This window comes from Leuresthes tenuis, unplaced genomic scaffold (genome assembly GCF_036924035.1).
Source record: "Leuresthes tenuis unplaced genomic scaffold, fLeuTen1.0.hap1 SCAF_21, whole genome shotgun sequence".
In the NCBI taxonomy this organism is placed as follows: Eukaryota; Metazoa; Chordata; class Actinopteri; order Atheriniformes; family Atherinopsidae; genus Leuresthes; species Leuresthes tenuis.
The window spans coordinates 6,595,530-6,615,208 of NW_027325375.1; the positions used below are offsets into that span (position 1 = coordinate 6,595,530).

General features: G+C 42.1%; 1 protein-coding gene across 1 annotated transcript; it reads right to left on the minus strand.

The window, feature by feature from the left end:
- Positions 1-218: 218 nt before the first annotated feature.
- mybbp1a (MYB binding protein (P160) 1a) lies at positions 219-17,744 on the minus strand. Its single transcript, XM_072374307.1, has 27 exons — positions 17,510-17,744; positions 16,770-16,865; positions 15,576-15,659; positions 15,407-15,481; positions 14,347-14,454; positions 14,080-14,270; positions 13,748-13,915; positions 12,933-13,050; positions 10,573-10,862; positions 10,319-10,429; positions 10,102-10,227; positions 8,606-8,803; positions 8,335-8,443; positions 8,110-8,203; positions 7,522-7,682; positions 7,135-7,239; positions 6,836-7,024; positions 6,398-6,571; positions 6,082-6,239; positions 5,300-5,434; positions 5,048-5,138; positions 3,399-3,530; positions 3,250-3,318; positions 2,216-2,329; positions 1,251-1,352; positions 1,035-1,159; positions 219-828 (listed from the first exon to the last, which is right to left on the minus strand). Exons 1-27 carry the CDS (start codon positions 17,684-17,686, stop codon positions 480-482), a joined length of 3,849 nt encoding a protein of 1,282 aa, XP_072230408.1. The 5' UTR covers positions 17,687-17,744; the 3' UTR covers positions 219-479.
- Positions 17,745-19,679: the final 1,935 nt, after the last annotated feature.

Sequence of the window (19,679 nt, forward strand, 5' to 3'; positions counted from 1 at the left end):
AGAAAAAAAATCCTGCTGCTGAAAAGGATATGGATTAGGTAGTCCTTCTATAAGGCCAAGGACACATTAGCATTCACACTGCTCTATGGATGTGGCCAAATTTGCCCCAGACCACTTCTAGATGTGGTGAAAGTGAGACTTGTTCTAAGTGAGACTGTTCTTCTTTCATGCTGCACTGAAATGCTGAGAGAAACTTTGTGAAGTGTGGGCAGAGCTGATGGATTTTCAGGCAGAGAAATTCATTTATTGTTGTAGACATTTTTCTAATCAACAGCAGTCACATAGAAAAATAATCTCTCAATTCACTTCCCACACAACAAAGGTTTTCAATAAGTATGTATGTCTCATACTGAAGCCAATGTATTGTCAGACCTGAACTGGCAAACAAGACAGTAGAAAAATTAACAGACAAAAAACAGCCTTTTTAAAAAGGGCATTCCAAAAGCTTCTTTGTGTCCATTTAAATAGCAGAGTCCTCTTTACATTTGCCCTTCTCCTCCCTTCTTCTTCTGCTTGGGTTTCTTCTTCTTCTTCTTGGCCGGCTTGCTGTCAGACTGTGTTTTGCTCTTCTTGGCTGGGTTGGGCTGTGAAGCCGATGTGCCATTGGCTGGTCTTTTCTGTTTAGCTTTCTTGTCTTGTTTCTTTTTTACTTGTCCTTTCTCTGCCCCTGGTTGGTTTATTGAGCTCGACTGGTCTGCCGCTGGCTCCAGAACAGGTTTATTGCGCTTTTTACGCTTTTTCGTTTCTGGCAGAAAACCTTTCTTCTTCTTGGGTGCTGGCTCTTGGCCGGTCTCCTCGTCAGGCTTTGTCTTAGCAACTTTGGGCTTCCTGGACATGTGAACATGAACACACAAAAAGTCATTGCGAAGGCTTTAAAAAGACACGATTAAAAGATAACATATCATGGCCGAGGCTACTATTAGTGATGCAGATAGAGCTGATTTATTCTATTAATCAGCTAATACATTCCTGAGCGAGTTTCTTCAAGAACATGTTAATAAAGAAAAGTTTATGTCGACACCACAATAACTCACATCACTCCGAAGTGTTTCATGACAGCCCAGTAGGTGTCCTCCAGTTGGCCGGTCTTCTTGAAAGTGACGATGCTGGTCAGGGACTGAAGGACGTTCTGGATGGGCTCGAGGTCCACAGACAGATTCTACACAGGCAGCAGAGGGAGAAGCTGAGCCTGGACTGAAAGCACCCTGACTGTTCTCTTGTTTTCATCCCCACACTTTGAGCCCACATACCTGCTTGCGAACGTGTTTGACCAGGAACTGACAGAGCTCCAGGATTTTCACCAACTTCTCTTTCACCAACTTGTTCTCAGTTTGATCGATCCTTTGGAGACTCTGAAAGAAGACGACGGTGACGTTATACTGTCAGCATGTTGTTCCTCTCATACACAAAATAGAGTTGTCAGAGTTGCTGTTTTCGTCAGCGAAGGCATTTTAGAATACTGTTTCCAAGAGAAAAATCACAGAAATAAAGAATAAAGAAGCAGGAATTGTGTTATACTGTAGTTTCGTTGTGTTGCTTTTTTATTTCAGTCTGGGGAGGAAAAAGACAAGAATAGGAGCTGTTCGGGGAGGATGTGCAGAAACATCTAATTAGGCCTGTCTTCACCCTCTGCTCTCTGGAGGACACACAGAGGACAGCGAGCGGAGCGGTGGCTCTAATCATCATTTATCACAGCACCATGTAATCTCATAAACTTTCGAGATTAATATAATTAAAATGCAAACAGGCTTAAAGCGTGCTCATGTGTGAACGTCCCTGCTTACACTGAAGTGAACCTACAGCATCATGCACACAGAGAAATATGGCATTCCATTAGTTCCACCATGAGAAGTTTGCAGAATTCAAACTGGGGAAATGAGAGCTGGAGCGTACAGTGTATGGGGGCTGGAAGTGGAGGAAAAGTTGGATTGGTGAATCCATCTTAATGATGGCCAACATAACCTGAAAAAAAGTATGTGATTTAAGATTTTCTTTACACTTGTACCAAATGTTAAATGGAAGCAGCGCAGCTTCACTATCATGTAATCGCCTCAAACAGTTGACTGAATATCTGCCTCCTGCGCTTCTGTGCACGTTTAAAAACAGCCAGAGTGACTGTACACAAGTTGTGGTAACACGCTGTTTAGTTGTGCACCTTTTTTCAGAATGATCAGATGTGAAAGTAATCACATCTCTCGACTCCTTGTTCACTTACCGTTACCAGCTGCCCTGAAACCTTCTCACAGAGCTCCGTCCACTGAGCACCACTTAGAAGCTGCTGGACCTCTCTGCTCTGCATCGCCCGCAACACCAACACACACGCTTGACCCTAAACACACACAAAATAATGAGAGCTTCAACACAGTGAGTTCAGTTTCCTTTGACTGGAACCAGAGACCAACGGAAACAGATTCCACGCAGCACTTTATCCAAAAGTAAGGCAACCAGGTGCGGCGGGATGCAAGCTGTAATTCCAGATGTTACCCTAAGCCCTGACCACAACCCTAACTAAAGCAGGTGGACTTGTGCTTAAAAGTCAAATCTGAGTAAGGAAGCAAACATCTTTAATTTTCACAAATTCTGCAGTTTGTTAAGAGACATTCAACCAAAAACTTTATATGCTGTCTTCATATTTTCAAGCCTCTATGTATTGCTTTGACCCCCTGTTCACCAAAACGCAGTTAAATGGTTGCTTTTTTGGGTTAAGAATGTATATTGAACACTGATTCTGCTCCTAGAGAAGAACAGGAAGTGTTTAAAAGCTCAATATTAGCACGACGTTCATGATGCTCTGACAAACTAAAAATGAAAGAACAGCTGTTTTGGGAAATTACAGAAATGTATCAAAATTTGTAGCAGGCATTTGTGAGCCTTTTCTTTTTTTTCTTTTTTCTTTTAAAGATGCACATCTTATCTTTAATGGGATTTGTTGACAGTGCAATAAACAAATAACATTATTATCAGAGTAAAAAGCCAAATGACACAATAACTCAAGAGCTTTAAAATCCAATCTCATGAACTCGTGTACTTCTAGCAGAGACCAATGCGTTGTAATCAAATTAGCTTAATGAATCTACCCCTGAGAAATTATGCCGTTCAGATTGAATGCAACCTTATGGAGCCTGTAAACTGTATTCATCTTGAATCAGTTAAGAGATAACGTCAGACTTAAGTTTTATTTCCTCCTTTTTTTTTTGCTCATGTTTTCCATATTGGCTGCAAAAAAAAAAAGGAAAAAAAGGTTTTTACCTGCTGATGTTCTCGGACCCCAGATGTTATGTGCTGCACAGCTGTATCCAGCAGGTTCACACACAAAACCTGCACAAAAATCACACAAGGGTTATTTACGGTTTCAGCAGGACGTCGGTCTGCAGTTTGAGACGTGCGGTTAGACTCACGGGGAATCTGGTGAACAGGTCGGTGAACATCTGCGTGGTCAGAGGGCTCTTCCTCCTGCTCATGAAGGAGTTCAGAGCGTCTCTGAAGATGCTGGATACCCGATCCACATCCACATTCCCCATGAACTTCAGCTGCACAAAAAAACAAAAACTTCAGACATACTTCGCACGAGGAAACACACAGATGTCCATGATAGAGTCATAGATAAACTCCATTTAGCTAAGTCAAGTGTTCAAAGTTTGGGAACTGCTCGTGCTGGTTCATGGTCACAAAAAAGAGCTTTTCAATCCAAATTATTTTTGCTATAGTGCTGAAAATTTGCAAAAAGACTGTATGCTTGGCTGAGAAATAACAGCTGATGAACAAAATTGCAGCAGATATAATTATCCTGCATCCTGGAAGATAGATTTCCTATTTTCTTGTTGTGAACAAGGTTTTTTTTCCCCTTAACAGTTTATAAGTCGCAGGGACCTGCAGATCTACTGCAGATGTGGAATCTGCAATGTTGGGCTGTTTAAAAGCCTCAGACAAATACCTGGATAAATAGGATCTATCAGCTTGGACTGATACTGAACAAAATAAATGAAAGAAACTATATTTTAGCACCATGCAGACGTAGCTTTCCTTTTTCTATAAGTCTTTGTTGATGATTCAATAAAAAGATAATTTTTCAAAAAGTAATGAAATCATCTGACAACAGCTTCCTCCTGCAGCACTGAAGTAACTGTGGAAAATAGTACAAATCTGTTGAAGTGTAGCATGTTACCTACAATACCGCAGTGTAGGTAAGATGGTTGTGATTTAACTGCTGCAATATGTAAAAAAAAGTCAGTAAAGGCTGGCTGGAGGGATGCAGCAGAGTAGAGCCCGGCTGCAGCTGAGAAACACATGTCAACAGAGGTGATAAGATAACTCCTAATCAGTCATTAACTGTCCAGATAAACCCAGGTTCCAGAATATTTGTAATCTAAAGGTTGTTTACCACGTTCAGTGTCTCAGAAGTCTTTAATAAAGACTTTAAAAAAGTAATACGGCTGGGAGCCACTGTCTCTGGGAGGATTGCAGCACTTAAAGCGCTACAGTTTATTCCCTGGAAGTTGACTGTCATTTTTCACCGAACAGTGTCGAGTATACTCTGTTGCACATTTCCAGGACTCTGCGCTAGTTTCATGCTTGGCCTGTATCTGTGGGCTGGATGTACTCCAATAAAGTCACTGATGCAGAAGCTATGGAGCTATTTCATCTTTCTGATGTGTATGGTGGTTGGCAAACGACAAGTTATCCAGGACTCTTCCAATAAAACACAGGGACAGACCTGGAATCAGTCTGCTGCAAAGCTGGACACAACATGAGAAATGAATAATAAAAGAACAAAGGCAACAGTTAAACAAGCTACCATCTGTGTACGTAACAACCTTGTGACCTAACAGCAAAGGAAAAGCCTGACCGGACCTGTGTGACTGGCTTTGGGTGAAAAAGGTGAAAAGAGAACTCACACACATCTTGTTAAGTCTACTTTGTGACTTATTTCCTTCTTGCACTTTACTGACTCTTGCTGTCCAACAATCTAAACATAGCAGCCCCCACAGCGAGGTGGTTAAGACAAATGATATCAAGCAGCGAATGAATTCAGACTGGGTAAACATACGTCGTTTGCTGCGGCTCCGTCAGCTGTCTGCGCCTCTTTGGTCTCAGCAGGAAGAGCCCCTCGCAGCACTTTCACCACATACAGAGATGCACTAAAGGAAAGGCCAACATCAGCAAGACACAATGAATTCACACATTCAAATATAATTTCTACTTTCTGGCTGCATCAGCGCCCTCTTTTCTCAGCAGGGAATCTTTAGTCTGTTCAGCATCATTTTCTCTTCAGCTCTGTCATCAAACACTGAGGCTGTACCTGAAGTAGTAGAGACACACTGAGGAGTCGGACAGCTTCTGAGTTTTAGTCATCAGTTTGTTCAGCAGGTCATGCAGCTCCCCCTGTCTGTCACCAGCAGTCCTGCAGTAAACCTTGGATCGACACAGCTGATTCCTGAGAGACAAAGAACATCACAGCACAAGACATCAGCTTGGGCTGAACTCTGCACAGGTTCTGAGCTGGTAAAAAAAGCAGCTTCTGGAGAACATTAATTGCAGGCAAATGCAGAGCACTAAAAGGAAAAACACTACTACTTGGAAGGGAAATGACATGTTAAAGCTGAATGAGGTGTCCAAACACATCAGAGGGAAAAGTGAGATGATTTCTATGTAAGGATTAAGGTACGAGAAGGTCCAAAAAACACCACGTGTGAAAATACTGCTGTATTTTAGAGTGGAACTATACTGGCTGAGGCTGGAGAACCCAGAGGAAATCAGGACTTTATTAGAGCAGGTCTGGAGGAGCTTTAAGTGACCGTGAGTTATAGACATGTAGTCTTAATGGGCTGATTTTCAGCCCCAATTTCTGAGGCGCCCGACGAAACAAAACACAAAAATATGGGAATGAGGGCAGCTTTATTGGAAATTCGGCTGGATTAATACACCAACATGCAGCCCGAACGCCGGCCTCTAAAAAGAAAATTTGATGTATGTGTAAAAAAAACTAAAATAAATAATCAGGCAGGTGATGTCATGTGGATAAAAACAATGGAACCAACTGTTTGGTAACAAAATGTTAAATGTTGAGCCACAGTGTATTACCTGAAGATATCTGCTGCCCGGCGGAGGAAGTCCTGCTCCTGCTGGCCGCTGCCAGGGCTCATTCCTCTGTCGATGATGTTGAGCAGAGGCTCCACTAAACCGAGCACAAGAGGGCTGCCAGCCTGCCGGGCCACGAACACTTCAACCAGGTCCAACACCTACAACAGCCGAGCAGAGGGAGGACACGGGTTTACGACTGCTCAACAGGTTTTCACTTTTGAAGGCGCTTAGTCAGCATCCTCCTTCCCATCCTCTCTGTGCTTTGAGGCTGAAAACTTCCTGAATGGCACAAACAATTTCCAAACTGTCAAGGTACCTTGATCTTAAAGTCTCGAACAAGCGCCCTCTCTTTCTGTAGTTTTGTCTTCTCGTCTTTCTTGGCCTGGGCCTTTTTCTTCTGCTCTGAGAACAGTGCTGCCAGACCCTTATCCAGCTCCATCATAGCGTCATCATCCAGATCTTCATCACTGCTGCCGTCCTCCTCAGTGGCCTGAATATGAAGCACAACAAAAGGACTTCATGACGTAACACTTCATGTCTTCTGAAGGGGGCATGCAGATGTTGCTCTGTTTAGCTCCTTGTGAAGATTTTTTCTTGATTGCCATGAATCCTTTATGCCTTGAAATTACTTAAGCCTTTAACTCTACACATTAGCCACATTTAGTTATCTGAGCTCTGCAGCAGGTCTTTAAAGAGTGTTTCCATTTAAAACAATCAAATCTAACAAGGAGGAGCTTAAAGCCAGAAAACCCACCAGAGCATTCTGCTGCTGGAGGACCTTCATCAGCTCCAAGCGGAAATTTTGGTCCACTTCTTCTGCTTCCATCTCTCCTCCTCCTTCTTCTTCTTCATCATCTTCTTCTTCTTCTTCTTCATCCTCATCCTCCTCCATTGCTTCATCTTCCTCATCAGAGTCTTCATCCGACCCATCCGACTCGTCATCCTGCCAGCCAAGTGTTTTAGAAAATGAGCATCAAAGGTTTTGTCTAAAGCAGTAAACAGAGAGTGAAGCCAAGAGGATGATAGGGTGGTGACAGAAGGAAAAGGACTGACCTCCATTTCTTCATCATCGTCCTCCTTTGGCTTCTTCTGCGAGTTGTTTGTGTCATCAGTGACAACCACTGCACTGTCCTCCTCGTCCTCATCCGGGTCCAAGACCTACACATGGCCCAAAACACCATCGATACGATCATTTACAAGGCTTCTACAGTCAGTATATGACCCAGATGACTGGCAGTGCACTGGGATAGAAATAAATGGTCCATCAGCTTATGTGAGTAGAAGCTCTGTTTTAAGAATTTGGTGCCTAAACATCGGCAGGGGATTTTTATTTTTTGTTTTTCTTAATGTACAACATGTACATAAAATAACTTCACAGGCCTGAACCTGTAACTTTAAACTTCCAAAAGGAAATTCAGACAATGATTTTGTGTTGCTTACGTCCAAGATGGCGGTGAGGGCCGCTGCGGTAACGTGGGGGCAGATGGAAGAGAAAACCATCTTGCAGACCTGTCTGATATGTCGGCTCTGCTGGGACAGCAGCGACAACAAGATGTCCACCATCACCTCCACCCACTCTGGCTCCTCCTCCTGATCTGTGGCTGTGTCAGAGAACACACAAGACATTCATGTCTCAGAATAATGAGAACTAAGATGGCATTTATCAGCTTTGAAGGGTGCACAACTATATTTCATGGTCTTCACCAGCTGATTTAATTTCAAGCACATGAACTTGTGGGTGGGGCCTGATCAGACCACTAAAGCTGACCAATCAGGACAGCCTGGGCTTTTTGATAAGGCTTCTGATTAAAACAGGAAATGTGGATTTTGCACATGAAACTAGCTCTTCTTTTGCTGTTTGACAGGAACTTGAACGTGTTGACAGGAACGTGGCTCGAGGGAAAAAGTTTTTTAGCCTCTAACCAAACATGAGCCTTCAGGGCTTTTCAGTTAAGGAATGTATGTAAAATTTTAATTTTGGTAAAAACAGCATCACTGCTGTCATTATCATGACGCACCACCCCTCACCTTGTTTCTTCTTCTTCTTCTTGGCCTTCTTTTGCTGAGCTTTGTCCACACAGCTCTGCAGGTCTTTCATGATGTCCAGCAGCTCCTCAGGGGCCTTCAGAAGAGAAAACAATCGTACGAATATTTGCTTACTTTTTGGTTATTTTTCTGTCATTATACAGAGCATTTTTTAAGCATATTAAGGCTACTGTCAACCTCCACCAACAGTGAGGTAGTATGTTGTACCTTGAAGAAATGCATGCCGACCAGCAGGAAGAGCTGCTGGAATGCGCCGCTCTCTACTGTCACACTTTTATTTGCCGCCTTCTTTAGGTTGGCCACCGACTCCAGCATACTGGAAGGAAACAATGAAGAAAAGTTTCTCACTTTTACATAAGTTCTGCATAGAAAGCTGGTGTAGTCTAAAAAGCTGTCTCAAATACATTTACTTTCTCTGTAAAGATAGTGTCATTACGCAAATGAGGTCAACAATGATGGAAGCTCTACTTGATCCTACCTGTCCCAGGCCTGTCGCTGCTCAGGGCTGAAGGGCCGGCTGCTCTGGGCGTATTTTGGCTGGTTCAGCAGGACATGTGCGTACTGGACCAGGTGGTAGATCCACATGGTGCCGTCGGCTGTCACACCCAGCACCCGCTTCTGATTGACAGCCGCGCCATCGTCACCGAGCGGCATGTTGTGCATGGACATGAGAAGCCTGGACGGTGGTCAGACAGGAGTCAGCGACACAGCAGAGGTAAGAAAAACACCTGAGTGGCTTCTTTGGTCTTTTTGAGAACACAGGTTCTGCTCTGGCTGCAAAGACGACTGAATTGTATTTCACAGGTATAAGTGCCTGCTTTAAGATTATTTGGCAATGTATGAAATACTGAACAGCCATTACTGCTTTTCAGTCCCAACCTGTTTGATGCTGCTGAAGGAAACTAAATTCTGTTCACCCAGTTTGTGTGGTCTCCCATAGGCTGGTTTGATTAATTGTACTCTATGCTAGTGAAGTCTTTGGAATAACCAGGATTACAGCACTCACTTTACTTATATGTAAAAACTATCACATCAAATAAGATAAAGTAATCTGACTAAATTAGGAGCAAACACAGTTGCATTTTTTACCTCTTTCTTGTACACATCGAGTGATCACTGACAGTACACCCTGGACAGTAAAGGAGCTTTTTTGTCTACTCAGAACCTCCATCAGATGTTTGCTGTACATGCTTTCAAAGTCTGGGATGTTATAACTAAACAGCTCTGCTCTGATCATAGGACAGCATCTCAGATGGGTTGATGACAGGACTAACTTGGCCACTCCAAAACATGCATTTCTCTGTCTTTTTTTTGTTTGTATTGCACTGGTTCACTGTGTTGGCGCTGACCTCTTCTAAGCTTCAGGTGAATGGACTGCAGGCACCGCAGGGAAGTGGAGTATATTTTTTTCATGGCATATTCCCACAAACAAAATCCTTAATCACCGTTTTCATACGGTGGGCACACGGAGACGGATTGCTGGTGTTTCGCCGCCGTTCTTTCTCACCCCTCTCAGGACAATCCTGCAAAGATCTTTGCAGGATTCTCCCTCATGATCTTCCTCCAGTCTGAACTCTAACCCTGAACTCTCTTTAGCAAGGCCAGGAAAACAATTTATTTTTGCGTTAATATATTAGGGAGGTTGTATTTGTGTTTCTATTTTATTTAATAACTAAGACACCCATTCAAAATAAGAGATTAAGAGTTGATTAATCCAACAATTGATGAATTGTTGGTTTCTTCCTATAAACTGCCTTGAGATGAATTTTTGTTGTTATAAATGTTTCACATCAACATAAGATATAAAATGTGACACAGGCTGTAGCTCAGGAGAAAGAGAAGTATTTTTCTCTCTTACTTATGTTATCCACCAAGGCATTCTCTAATGACATGTTCAGTTTCTAATAAAGACTGAGAGGGCTATAACACGTTGGCTTTTATTAGAGCGGAACAACATGGTAGATTTAATCTCACCCAAAGAAGGAGTTGATGAGCACTCCTCTGGTGTTATCATCCAGTGGGACAGAAAGCTTTCCATTTGTCTCTGCAATACCAGAAGATGCCTTCTTGGTGCTGAAGAAAGCGTGGAAAAAGACAAACCTGGAAAAGAAACAACACAACGCTGGCTCATGGCTGTTCTCCTCATCAAACACTTCAGCCTACGTGCTGCTCAACAAAAGACTGCTCTCACCTGGCCACATCCATAATGAGTTTCTCCGGCTTCTGCAACTGGTAGTTGTCAATAATTGAGGAGAGTCTGGGAACAATCCATTTCCTCAGGCGGAATACCAAATTCTCCTTCCTGAAGAAGGAATATTAGCAATTATATCACTCCTGTTTTCATACCCATGTCTCTCTGTTCAGCATCACTACACCTGACAGGAGTCGGGCTGAGACTCTCAATGAGATTTATATGCAGCTACACAAACAGATGGAAACACTCACTGATCTCGCCCTTCCTGCTTATCCTTCTGATTGCGAGTGCTGAAGTCCAGCAGCTTGTCCACCTGAGGCTGCAGGAACATGCTCTTCAGCCACTCCACGTAGCTCTGCAGGGCTTCAGGCTGAAGGTGCTGCACCACCCTCCACACCGATGGCACCACGGGGTAGCCATGGTTGGTCAGTGAGGAGAAGCCCACCATGACTGCCAGCTGCTTGTCTGAGTCCTGACAGCCCTGCAGGAAGTCTGACACGTAGGTCTCCATCTCTGGGGCCAGTTTGAAGCGGTCTGGTTTCTGCCAGAGAAAAATGATGGATGAGGATCATAGCAGCGGTCTGGCAGCATGATCACTGATTCTAGTAGGTGCTTGTTGAGCATGGTTCCTCCTCTCTACTGTTTGGAGCATGCTCAGGACGGGGCATTGAATCAGATGGACAACCTTTTATGACCTGGCATTTCATATTTTCTATTACACTGAACTGAAATGGATACTGAACGATGCTTTCTCTGTAATTGCCCTGAGATGATTTATTACAAACTGCCACTATATAAATAAAATGAATGGAATTTAATTCACCTAACATGGAGAAAATAATATTGACAATTGGGGGATAAAACAGAAGCCTCCATAATTGTAAATATTACATATATTTATTATACTTTAATATAATAAGTAACATTTTATGAATAAGCTGCTTTACTATCAGTTCATAAAAATGTATAAAAGCTTTATAAGCCACCACAGAAGTGGAATATGCTGCGCTGGGTTTAAAACATATGGTGCTCACTGTTGTGCAAATGTACAGTTGCTCTTTATTATTTTAGGTGCAGTAAGCAATATTGCACGTAAACGCAACCACTCTCTATGAAAAGTAGCTTTGACGTTACCTTTAAATGTCTGTTTGAGCTTCCTGTTATTGAAACGTTCTTGTAATTCACAATAACAAGAATCCATCATGCCGGGCTCAAAGATTTCAGTTTAGGGCCAAAACCTTTTCATTTGGATCAATCTTCATCATGCCATAGCCCCCCGACCAATGACAACCATTTAGAGTTTCTGTCCGCTCTAGTTCAATGGTATCCATTTCTACGGTTCTCCTTCTGGGTTAAACTTGCCGTCATGTCAGATTAGCAAAGCTGAGACCTCAGTGTTAGCGCAGACAGGTGTGTTCAGAGTGAAAAATAAATAGCTAACACTTTGCAGTGGCAGTGTTCTCCACTGTTGAATAGCGTGCACATGTTACATTGACACAATTTTACCACAGTAAAGATTTACTGTTTCTGATGGTAAATGGACTTGTACTTGTATAGCGCTTTTCTAGTCAAACTAACTAGAAAACTGACGCTTCTAACACTACACGCCACATTCACCCACTCACACACACTCATACAGTCTTAAGATACACATAACTACGTGCTTTCTAATCATTCATACACATTCATACCCTGATGGATACAGGAGGCAACGTGGGGTTCAGTGTCTTGCCCAAGGCGACTGCTCTTCCTCCTGAGCTACAGCCGCCTGTTGATGAATGCAACAGGACTGTTGCGTCACTGACATTTGATGTAAACATCTATAAAACTCTGAGCCATTTAGTTTCATAGTAAACTCTCTCTTCCATAAGATGCACCAATTCTTGTTCTGCTGCAGCGCGACAAATTAACTGTACTGAAAAAAAACAACACCTGGGTTGTCACTCACTCACCCGCTACATAGAGTTCTCCCCATGGAGGACTGACAAGGGTTTAGACCGCTGACAAAACATCTCAGATACGACTTGAATGCAGTGGTTCCTCATGAGTATGCTCCATATATTTACAGTTATGTGTAACTTAAAAAAATTATGTATAACTATAAAAAGGTAACTGCCAATTTCAATCATGTTGCAATAGAAAAAATATGTGAAGAATTCAGAAAAACTGTTTTGTAACCCTGCTTTAAACAAAGCTGCTAAAGATGTACAAAAAAAAACATTCAGTTTTTTTTCTTTTTTTAAAATCACATAAACCAATATTCCATCTAAAAAAGAATATAGAAAAACTTTAGTGTTGAAAGTGAGACATCTCACATTTCGATGAAAAATAATGTCATCTTGGATTTGATGGCAGCAACACATCGGATCACAGCATCAAACTCTCAGCCTTGCACACAGAGATGATGCCAAATTCTCTAAATCTTTTCATATAAAGTACAGTAGATGATGAAATATCAAGGTCTTCACAATTTTACTTTGAGGACTGTTATTCTGAAACTGCTCCACAACTTGTAGACACAGTTTTTTTCTGACTACGGAACGTCTGTCCATCTTTACTTGTGAGAGACTCTGACTCTGCTCTTCATAGTTAACAACACTGGATCACTGACCTGAGCGGACACCACATGTTCTCCGTAGTGCATCATCACCTCTCCAGACAAAACCTCTTTCAGCTGGGATAACGACAGCAGAGGCAGGGCACTGCCCAGCAGACGGAAGCTCAGGTAACTGGACAGAGACAGGACGACGGCAGGAAAACATTAGCTGAATGGAATTCACAGGCATAAAGAAAGGACAGGATGTAAAGAAACACAAATTAAATGCTAATTGAAGGGGGATAAAAGTCGTGCTTCATGAAAGGCAGACACTTTCTGACAGTGTTCTCCACTCTTCGATATAATAACAAATACTGTACAAAACAATTGTTTGCCAACAACATGTTTTAGAGGCCCCACAGCTAGCTCCATTACGACTTACCCCTAACATGGTATCTGTTTAGTCTGAACAACTTAAGTTTCAATTATAGCTCCTGTACATATTTTACTAATAATTCTCATCTCAGGCAGAAAAAGCAACAAATCACTAATATTAACACTAATATTAACTAATAGTAATATTTTCTCATCAGGCGTTTTCAACAGGTAAGAAAAATACAATAACGAGCTATAAACTTTAGTGCTAGCTAGTGTTAGCATGCGCCATTAGCTCCTGGCTAAAGGAGTGATGGTACATGTCAAACCACATTTTGGTTTACCACATGACAAGATTTTAGCGCATTCTAACAGCGCTACAAAATGGCTGACTCTCTACATAGTGGACAATGTAGTGAAGAAATGGACAATTCAAATACAGCCACTGGGACAAATTGTGCAGATCTGGTCAAACCACAACGACGTAGCCTTTTCCCTTCCATGCAAGGACTCACTGAGTTGGCCCTGACGGCTCCTTAAACATGCCCTCCACGATGGCTTTGTTCCAGAAGAGCTGGAAGCTGTCTTCTTTCAGAGAAAGCTTCAGGAGGTCCAGGGCCACTGGCGGAAGAACTAACTCTTTCTTGACCGAGTGGGCTGCCATTTTCAACACCTCTGTCAACCTGCCAGACAATTTTTCACACAGAAGATGCTAATAAGCAAACACAGAAGGGAAGAGTGCAGTACAGAGTGGTGTAATTTCAGCATGCACATGCAGAGCAGCTAAAGAGCTTAACCAATACATTAAAGTTAAGGATGACAAATGTGTGCAAATGTGCGCTGTTACTTGGGGATGTTGTCAGCGTTGATGATGGTGGAGGACCCCAGCAGCTTCTTGAGTTTCTTGGGTTTGAGAGTTTGTGGGAAACGCTGCAGCGCCACCAGCAGCAGCTGCAGCTGCTCTGGAGTGCTGAAGGCTGATGCCAGGTCAGCTTGCAGGGCGCTCAGCAGGACCTCCTCAAACACCTCCTCTGGGATCTGATGGGCAAGACTACATTGAGTTAGCGTCTTAATGGTTATAGGAAGTATAATCAGAGCGGGCAGCACTTGTCACCTCAGTGAGGATGTCCCTCATGGTCTTACTGGGCAGGTCCTTCATGTGTTGTTTGTGCTGGGTGAGACTCTGGAGGAGCTGCACACATCCCAACACCACCTGCGGCTCCTGCAGACACATAAGACAGAGCTCACACCTAAACAACCCCTGCACGCAATTGATGGACAAGCGCCTGAGGCGGATTGTAGTCTGCTCAATTCCCAGATTTGAATGGTGATGAGGTCACAATCTAATGCCCTGAGTCATAATCCTCATCTATTTAAATGGTTTTGCTCTTGCATCACAAATGCTTCATTGTGAATGTGATAGCTGTTTTTTTCTGTATAATTATGTGGTGTATGCCTGTAGTTGCTACCATTTCTTCCCTCCTTGGGGTTAGTTTTTTTCTGTTAGGTGATGACCAAGCTACAGAGGGAGCCATCAGTCTGTATCAACATTTCAGCTGAAACCAAAGAGTCTTTACAAGGACAGTATCAAACCTGCTGGGGAAGATGTGGATGAAGTGAGCTTCTGGACCCTAAAGAACACTAACTTGGATGTTGGATCAAAACTGCAATGGCATGTAAAGTGAATTATATTGGCTACTGTTGATTACATGCAACAATCTCCAGGGAAACTCTGGGTCCAGAAGTTGGTATGGTTGGAACCTTGAAATGAACAATTTAAACACTGAAGAGCTGCAAACCAACCCTGAAGTGGATTTTTCTCATTTCTTATCATGGAACAGCTTTTAGTTCAATGACAGTTTGTTGAAGACCATAGTTTGCACTGAATTACTTTGTCACAGCATACATACTTGTGATATTAAAGGAAACAACCTCAACAGTGGCTCTGTGCAGCTAAAAGGGTTCCTGTAAACCATTTACCGTGACAGAAAAAACTTTTTTCCTGCTGCAACATGCAAACATGACAAAAACCCATTTGTACTGGTGCTGGGTCTGCCATTATAAGATGTGTGCTGCTTCATGAGCTTGTTCGGAAATCATGTAGGAGTGTGTTTATCCAGCAAACAATCTGAGGGCATCCTGTGTATAAGATGAATGGTGGTCAGCCTCCTTACTTTACTGATGCGGCCAGACTGATGAAGGGCGAGGACACCAAACAGGTTTCCAAACATAGCATTTCTGGCAAGTTTCTGAAAGGCGAAAGAAAAAGAGATGACCTTGATGTTTGAAAATCCCACTCAGCAAGGTTTTGCTGCTGAATGAGATCAGAACAGCAGAACTCACCTTTTTCACTGCCTGCAAGTTGTGTTTTTCTTTGATTCTGTCGAGTACACTCTGCAGGGAGACATCTTCAAAGGCACTCAATACCTGAAAAAGAAAAGAAAAGCCTGCGTCATGCTCCCGCCAACACAAGCTTAAAGACTGCATTTGTTGTCTTATTAAAAGCTTTCACATTATACACAAAACCCATTCTGAAAGTTTCCAGAAAGTTGTCGACATTTTGTTGCATTTTAAGACATCTGGAAGTTACTTCGCCTCTTTTTTCTCATCAGTTTACTCACAGTGATGATTCTGATGATGATGCTATTCTTTTTGTATAACAGAAGCTCCAGCTTTTACATCAGAGTAAGATGATAAAGAGGAACATAAGCAGAGCGTGCTGAGACTGCTAACAGATGTTTAAGTTTGACAAAGCTAAGTCGGGACTTCTGAATGTTAAGTTTCTTAATCTACACTGATCAGCTATGGTGTGATGACGCCGACAGCCGCAATTATCTCATTACAATGGCATCTGGCAGTGGGTGGGATGTCTAATGCAAGAACAGAGCATTCCCTCCTTGAAGCTGATGTGTTGGAAACAGAAAAACAAACAAGCAGAAGGATTTCTTTGCAACTTTGACAGCACCAAAGGTCGTGATGGCAGGATGGTTGAGTCTCCGCATCTCCACAACTGCAGCTCTTGTGGGATGTTCCTGGTCTAGCAAAAGTGGCCAAGACAGGAAAACCAGTGAACCGCTGGCCTTCTGTTGTTTTTCAATGAGCAGAACAGCTGCTGTAGTTCAAATTTGCTGGAAAACTTCATGCTGGTTCTGACAGGAACACAGAGTGTGTCACGGTTTGCTGTGTATGGAGCTGCGTAGCCACTGTCAGCTCAGGGTGTCCCTGCTGTCCCACGTCTACTACTGAAAGCGCCTACACTCGCGAGCGTGAGAGCTGGACCAGGGACCAATGGAAGAAAGTGGGCTGGTTGGAAGAATCACATTTTCTTTTAAGTCACACGGGTGGCTGGTTTTGTGAGCCTTGCGTTCGAGTACAGTATGTTCCCTGACTACTCGGGGCCATTCTAACAGCAACAGAGGGACCTACGTAAAATCAGGTGTGTGATCACATTTATTCTTATTTTCTGACCAATCTAAGACTGACGGGCACATGTCTACCTGTAAAAGATGTGTTAAACTGGACCGGGGTCCCACTCACCTGCCCCAGGGCCAGGCTGAATCCAGGTCTCGCTGCCTCCCGTGTGTGTGCCAGTCCATCCACCAGCCTCTTAAAGGTGTATTCCAACTCATCAGCCTGCAGCACCGAGAGCAAGCAGTTTATCATGACACGCAGTCGCCACAGGCTCATTTCTCTTAAAGACACTACATTACACATCCTGATACCACTGCTGGAAGGAAATCAGGGTATATTTACTTTTTACTATTTAATCTTTTTTTTATTTACATTCAGTATACAAGTATCTAAAATCTTAGGAATTGGTACAACACTTGCTATAGAGCTTTTTATATTTTTTTAAGCCAAATGTTTCTCAAGTTAACATATTATTATCACCAGATTTTGTGTACTGTCGTTGATTACTGTACTGACAGTAAATGCAACTTGAACTATTCAATGAACTTAACTAATAACAATGTTATATTAATACTGACAGCACATGAAGGACTTTAGGAATAGTTTATGTTTAAGTACTTACTTAGTACGGTGTATTTCTTCCACGACTGCATGTTCTTTATACAGCAATATTTATAGTAATAATGTAATGTCACAGATGGCAGGCCCAAATTTCTTGCTAGTCATGATACTTTGGTTTATTAGGGTGTCAACACTATTTATGCATTTTTACTTAAATAAAACTGAGAGAATATTAATTATTACAATTGGAAAACCTCTTAAAATACATCCAGCAAGACCGTGCTGGTGGTCGCTGCCTATCCCACCTTGTTTTCTGTTTTCAGGTACTGAATGAGGTTTTCCACCGCCTTCAGCCGGATCTCCTGCTCCGGTTTGGCCAAATCCCAGAAGAAGTCGAGGAAGTCGCGGTTCTGCTGCAGCATCCCGGCGGGCCGGAGCGGCTCCGCTGATTTCACCGAGACCTCCACCATCTCTACAGACATCTCTTCTCAATTCCACCTCCGCAGCCCATGCTGATGCCACACGAGGAAAACGTGCCTCACGAACGCGAAGTACTTCCGGGTCAACTCAGATTGTGTTTTTTTTTCCCTTAAACTTCAAGAAACTTTATTTAGACACCAATAATAGCAGAACCTGCTACAACTGTTATTAATATAACTTTCATGATGCAAATTCTACATAGCATTTGAAACATGTATGACATTAAGAAAAGCCTGTTCATGCACGTGCACACATATGTTGGCCATAGATATATAATAAATGCAATATAAATAGGTGTAAAAGAGGAAGTCTCTTAATTTTTTCCTCTACAAAAGTGTATTTAAACGTTTAACAAAAAAACATCACACCATGACAACGTAAAACACAAATGAATTAACAAGAATAAATAAGAAAGATAAACGTTTAATAAATACATAAAAGTGACCTTCTGTTTATTGCATATGGCAGCTGTCTTAACATGCAATTTTAATCTCTTTCTTTAACAAAGGAAATAAGATCCGTTTTTGAAAAATCTAAGATTTGACGTATCAGGACGTTATAGAAAATGATCTGGTCCCTACCAGGTCTTAGAATGAGGTAAATACAGCCTCAGAATGAGAACAACACATGACATGTTACATTGTCCTTATTCATAAAAAGGAAAGATAAACTAATCATCAGCAAGTGTGAACACCTCAATAAAAGCTGAAGTTTTTAGAGTGAAAAGGATTCACAGGATGAAAACATTCAAATTAGACTTCCCAGGAGCGAACCTGTACAAGTTCACCAAAGGTCAGAAAGCTACATCTCAGACTCTACAGGCCTCAGTTAGCATGTTAAATGTTAAAGTTCATGACAGTAAAATTAGAAAAAGACTGAACAAGTATGGCTTGTTTGGAAGGGTTGCAGAAGAAAGCCTCTTCTCTCTAAAAAGAACACGGCAGCACAGCTTAGGTTTGCAAAGTTACATCTGAACAAACCACAAGATTTCTGAAACAAAGTCATTTGGACAGACCAGACCAAAGTGGAGATGTTCGGTCATAATGCACAGCAGCACGATTGGAAAAAAACAAACACAGCATATCAGCACAAACACCTCATACCAGCTGTCAAGCACGGTGGTGGAGGGATGATGATTTGGGCTTGTTCTGCAGCCACAGGACCTGGACACCTTGCAGTCATTGAGTCTATCATGAACTCCTCTGTATATCAAAGTATTCTAGAGTCAGATGTGAGGCCATCTGTCTGACAGCTAAAGCTTGGTTGAAACTGGCAAAATTACATATCATGTTGTCAAAATAAATGTAAGTGTATCCTGCCAGTTTGTGTATGTATTCAGTCTCAGTCTGGGAAACCAAAAAGCACAGTTTACATCAATGCCATAACTATATGTTGGCAAAAGGGATCTAACAGGGTAGCGTTGTCAAAAGATTTTAAAAGTAAGCTCAACTTCACGGACTGAGAGTAATTGAGCAGAATGTGTCAATTCTTTTTTTTTCTTTAAACATTTGTTTATTGATTTTTCAGAGACATAACAAAGACAGGAGAGGGCATTTTGAGAGTCAACATAATGTCAATTGTAACGTAAAAGTAAAAAAAAAAAAAAAAAGATTATATGAAATCAGGTAAAGAAAATGATAGCACCCACCCTAAAAAAACCCCAACACAATTACATTCTATTAAATATCTGCTTCTGTTCCTAACAAATTCAGGTCAGAAGATTACAGATATTTTCAATCGCTGTTTGACCTTTCGAGGAGAGGACTCTGAACTCTGCAGCTACAATTCTAGCAGAATTTTGAAGATAAATCTTATGATACCAGAAGGACAGCTAACAGGGGTTTCTGTCCTTTATTTTTCTCCCAGCATGTGTGGCACTGAGGTTTTTTTTTTTACTCTAATGTCTTGAAATATGATGGTGTCCACACTGGAGTCACAGTGTCAATGTTAATCAGCCTGGTGTTTGACCATGTGGACTTGTTTCTATGGAAACTG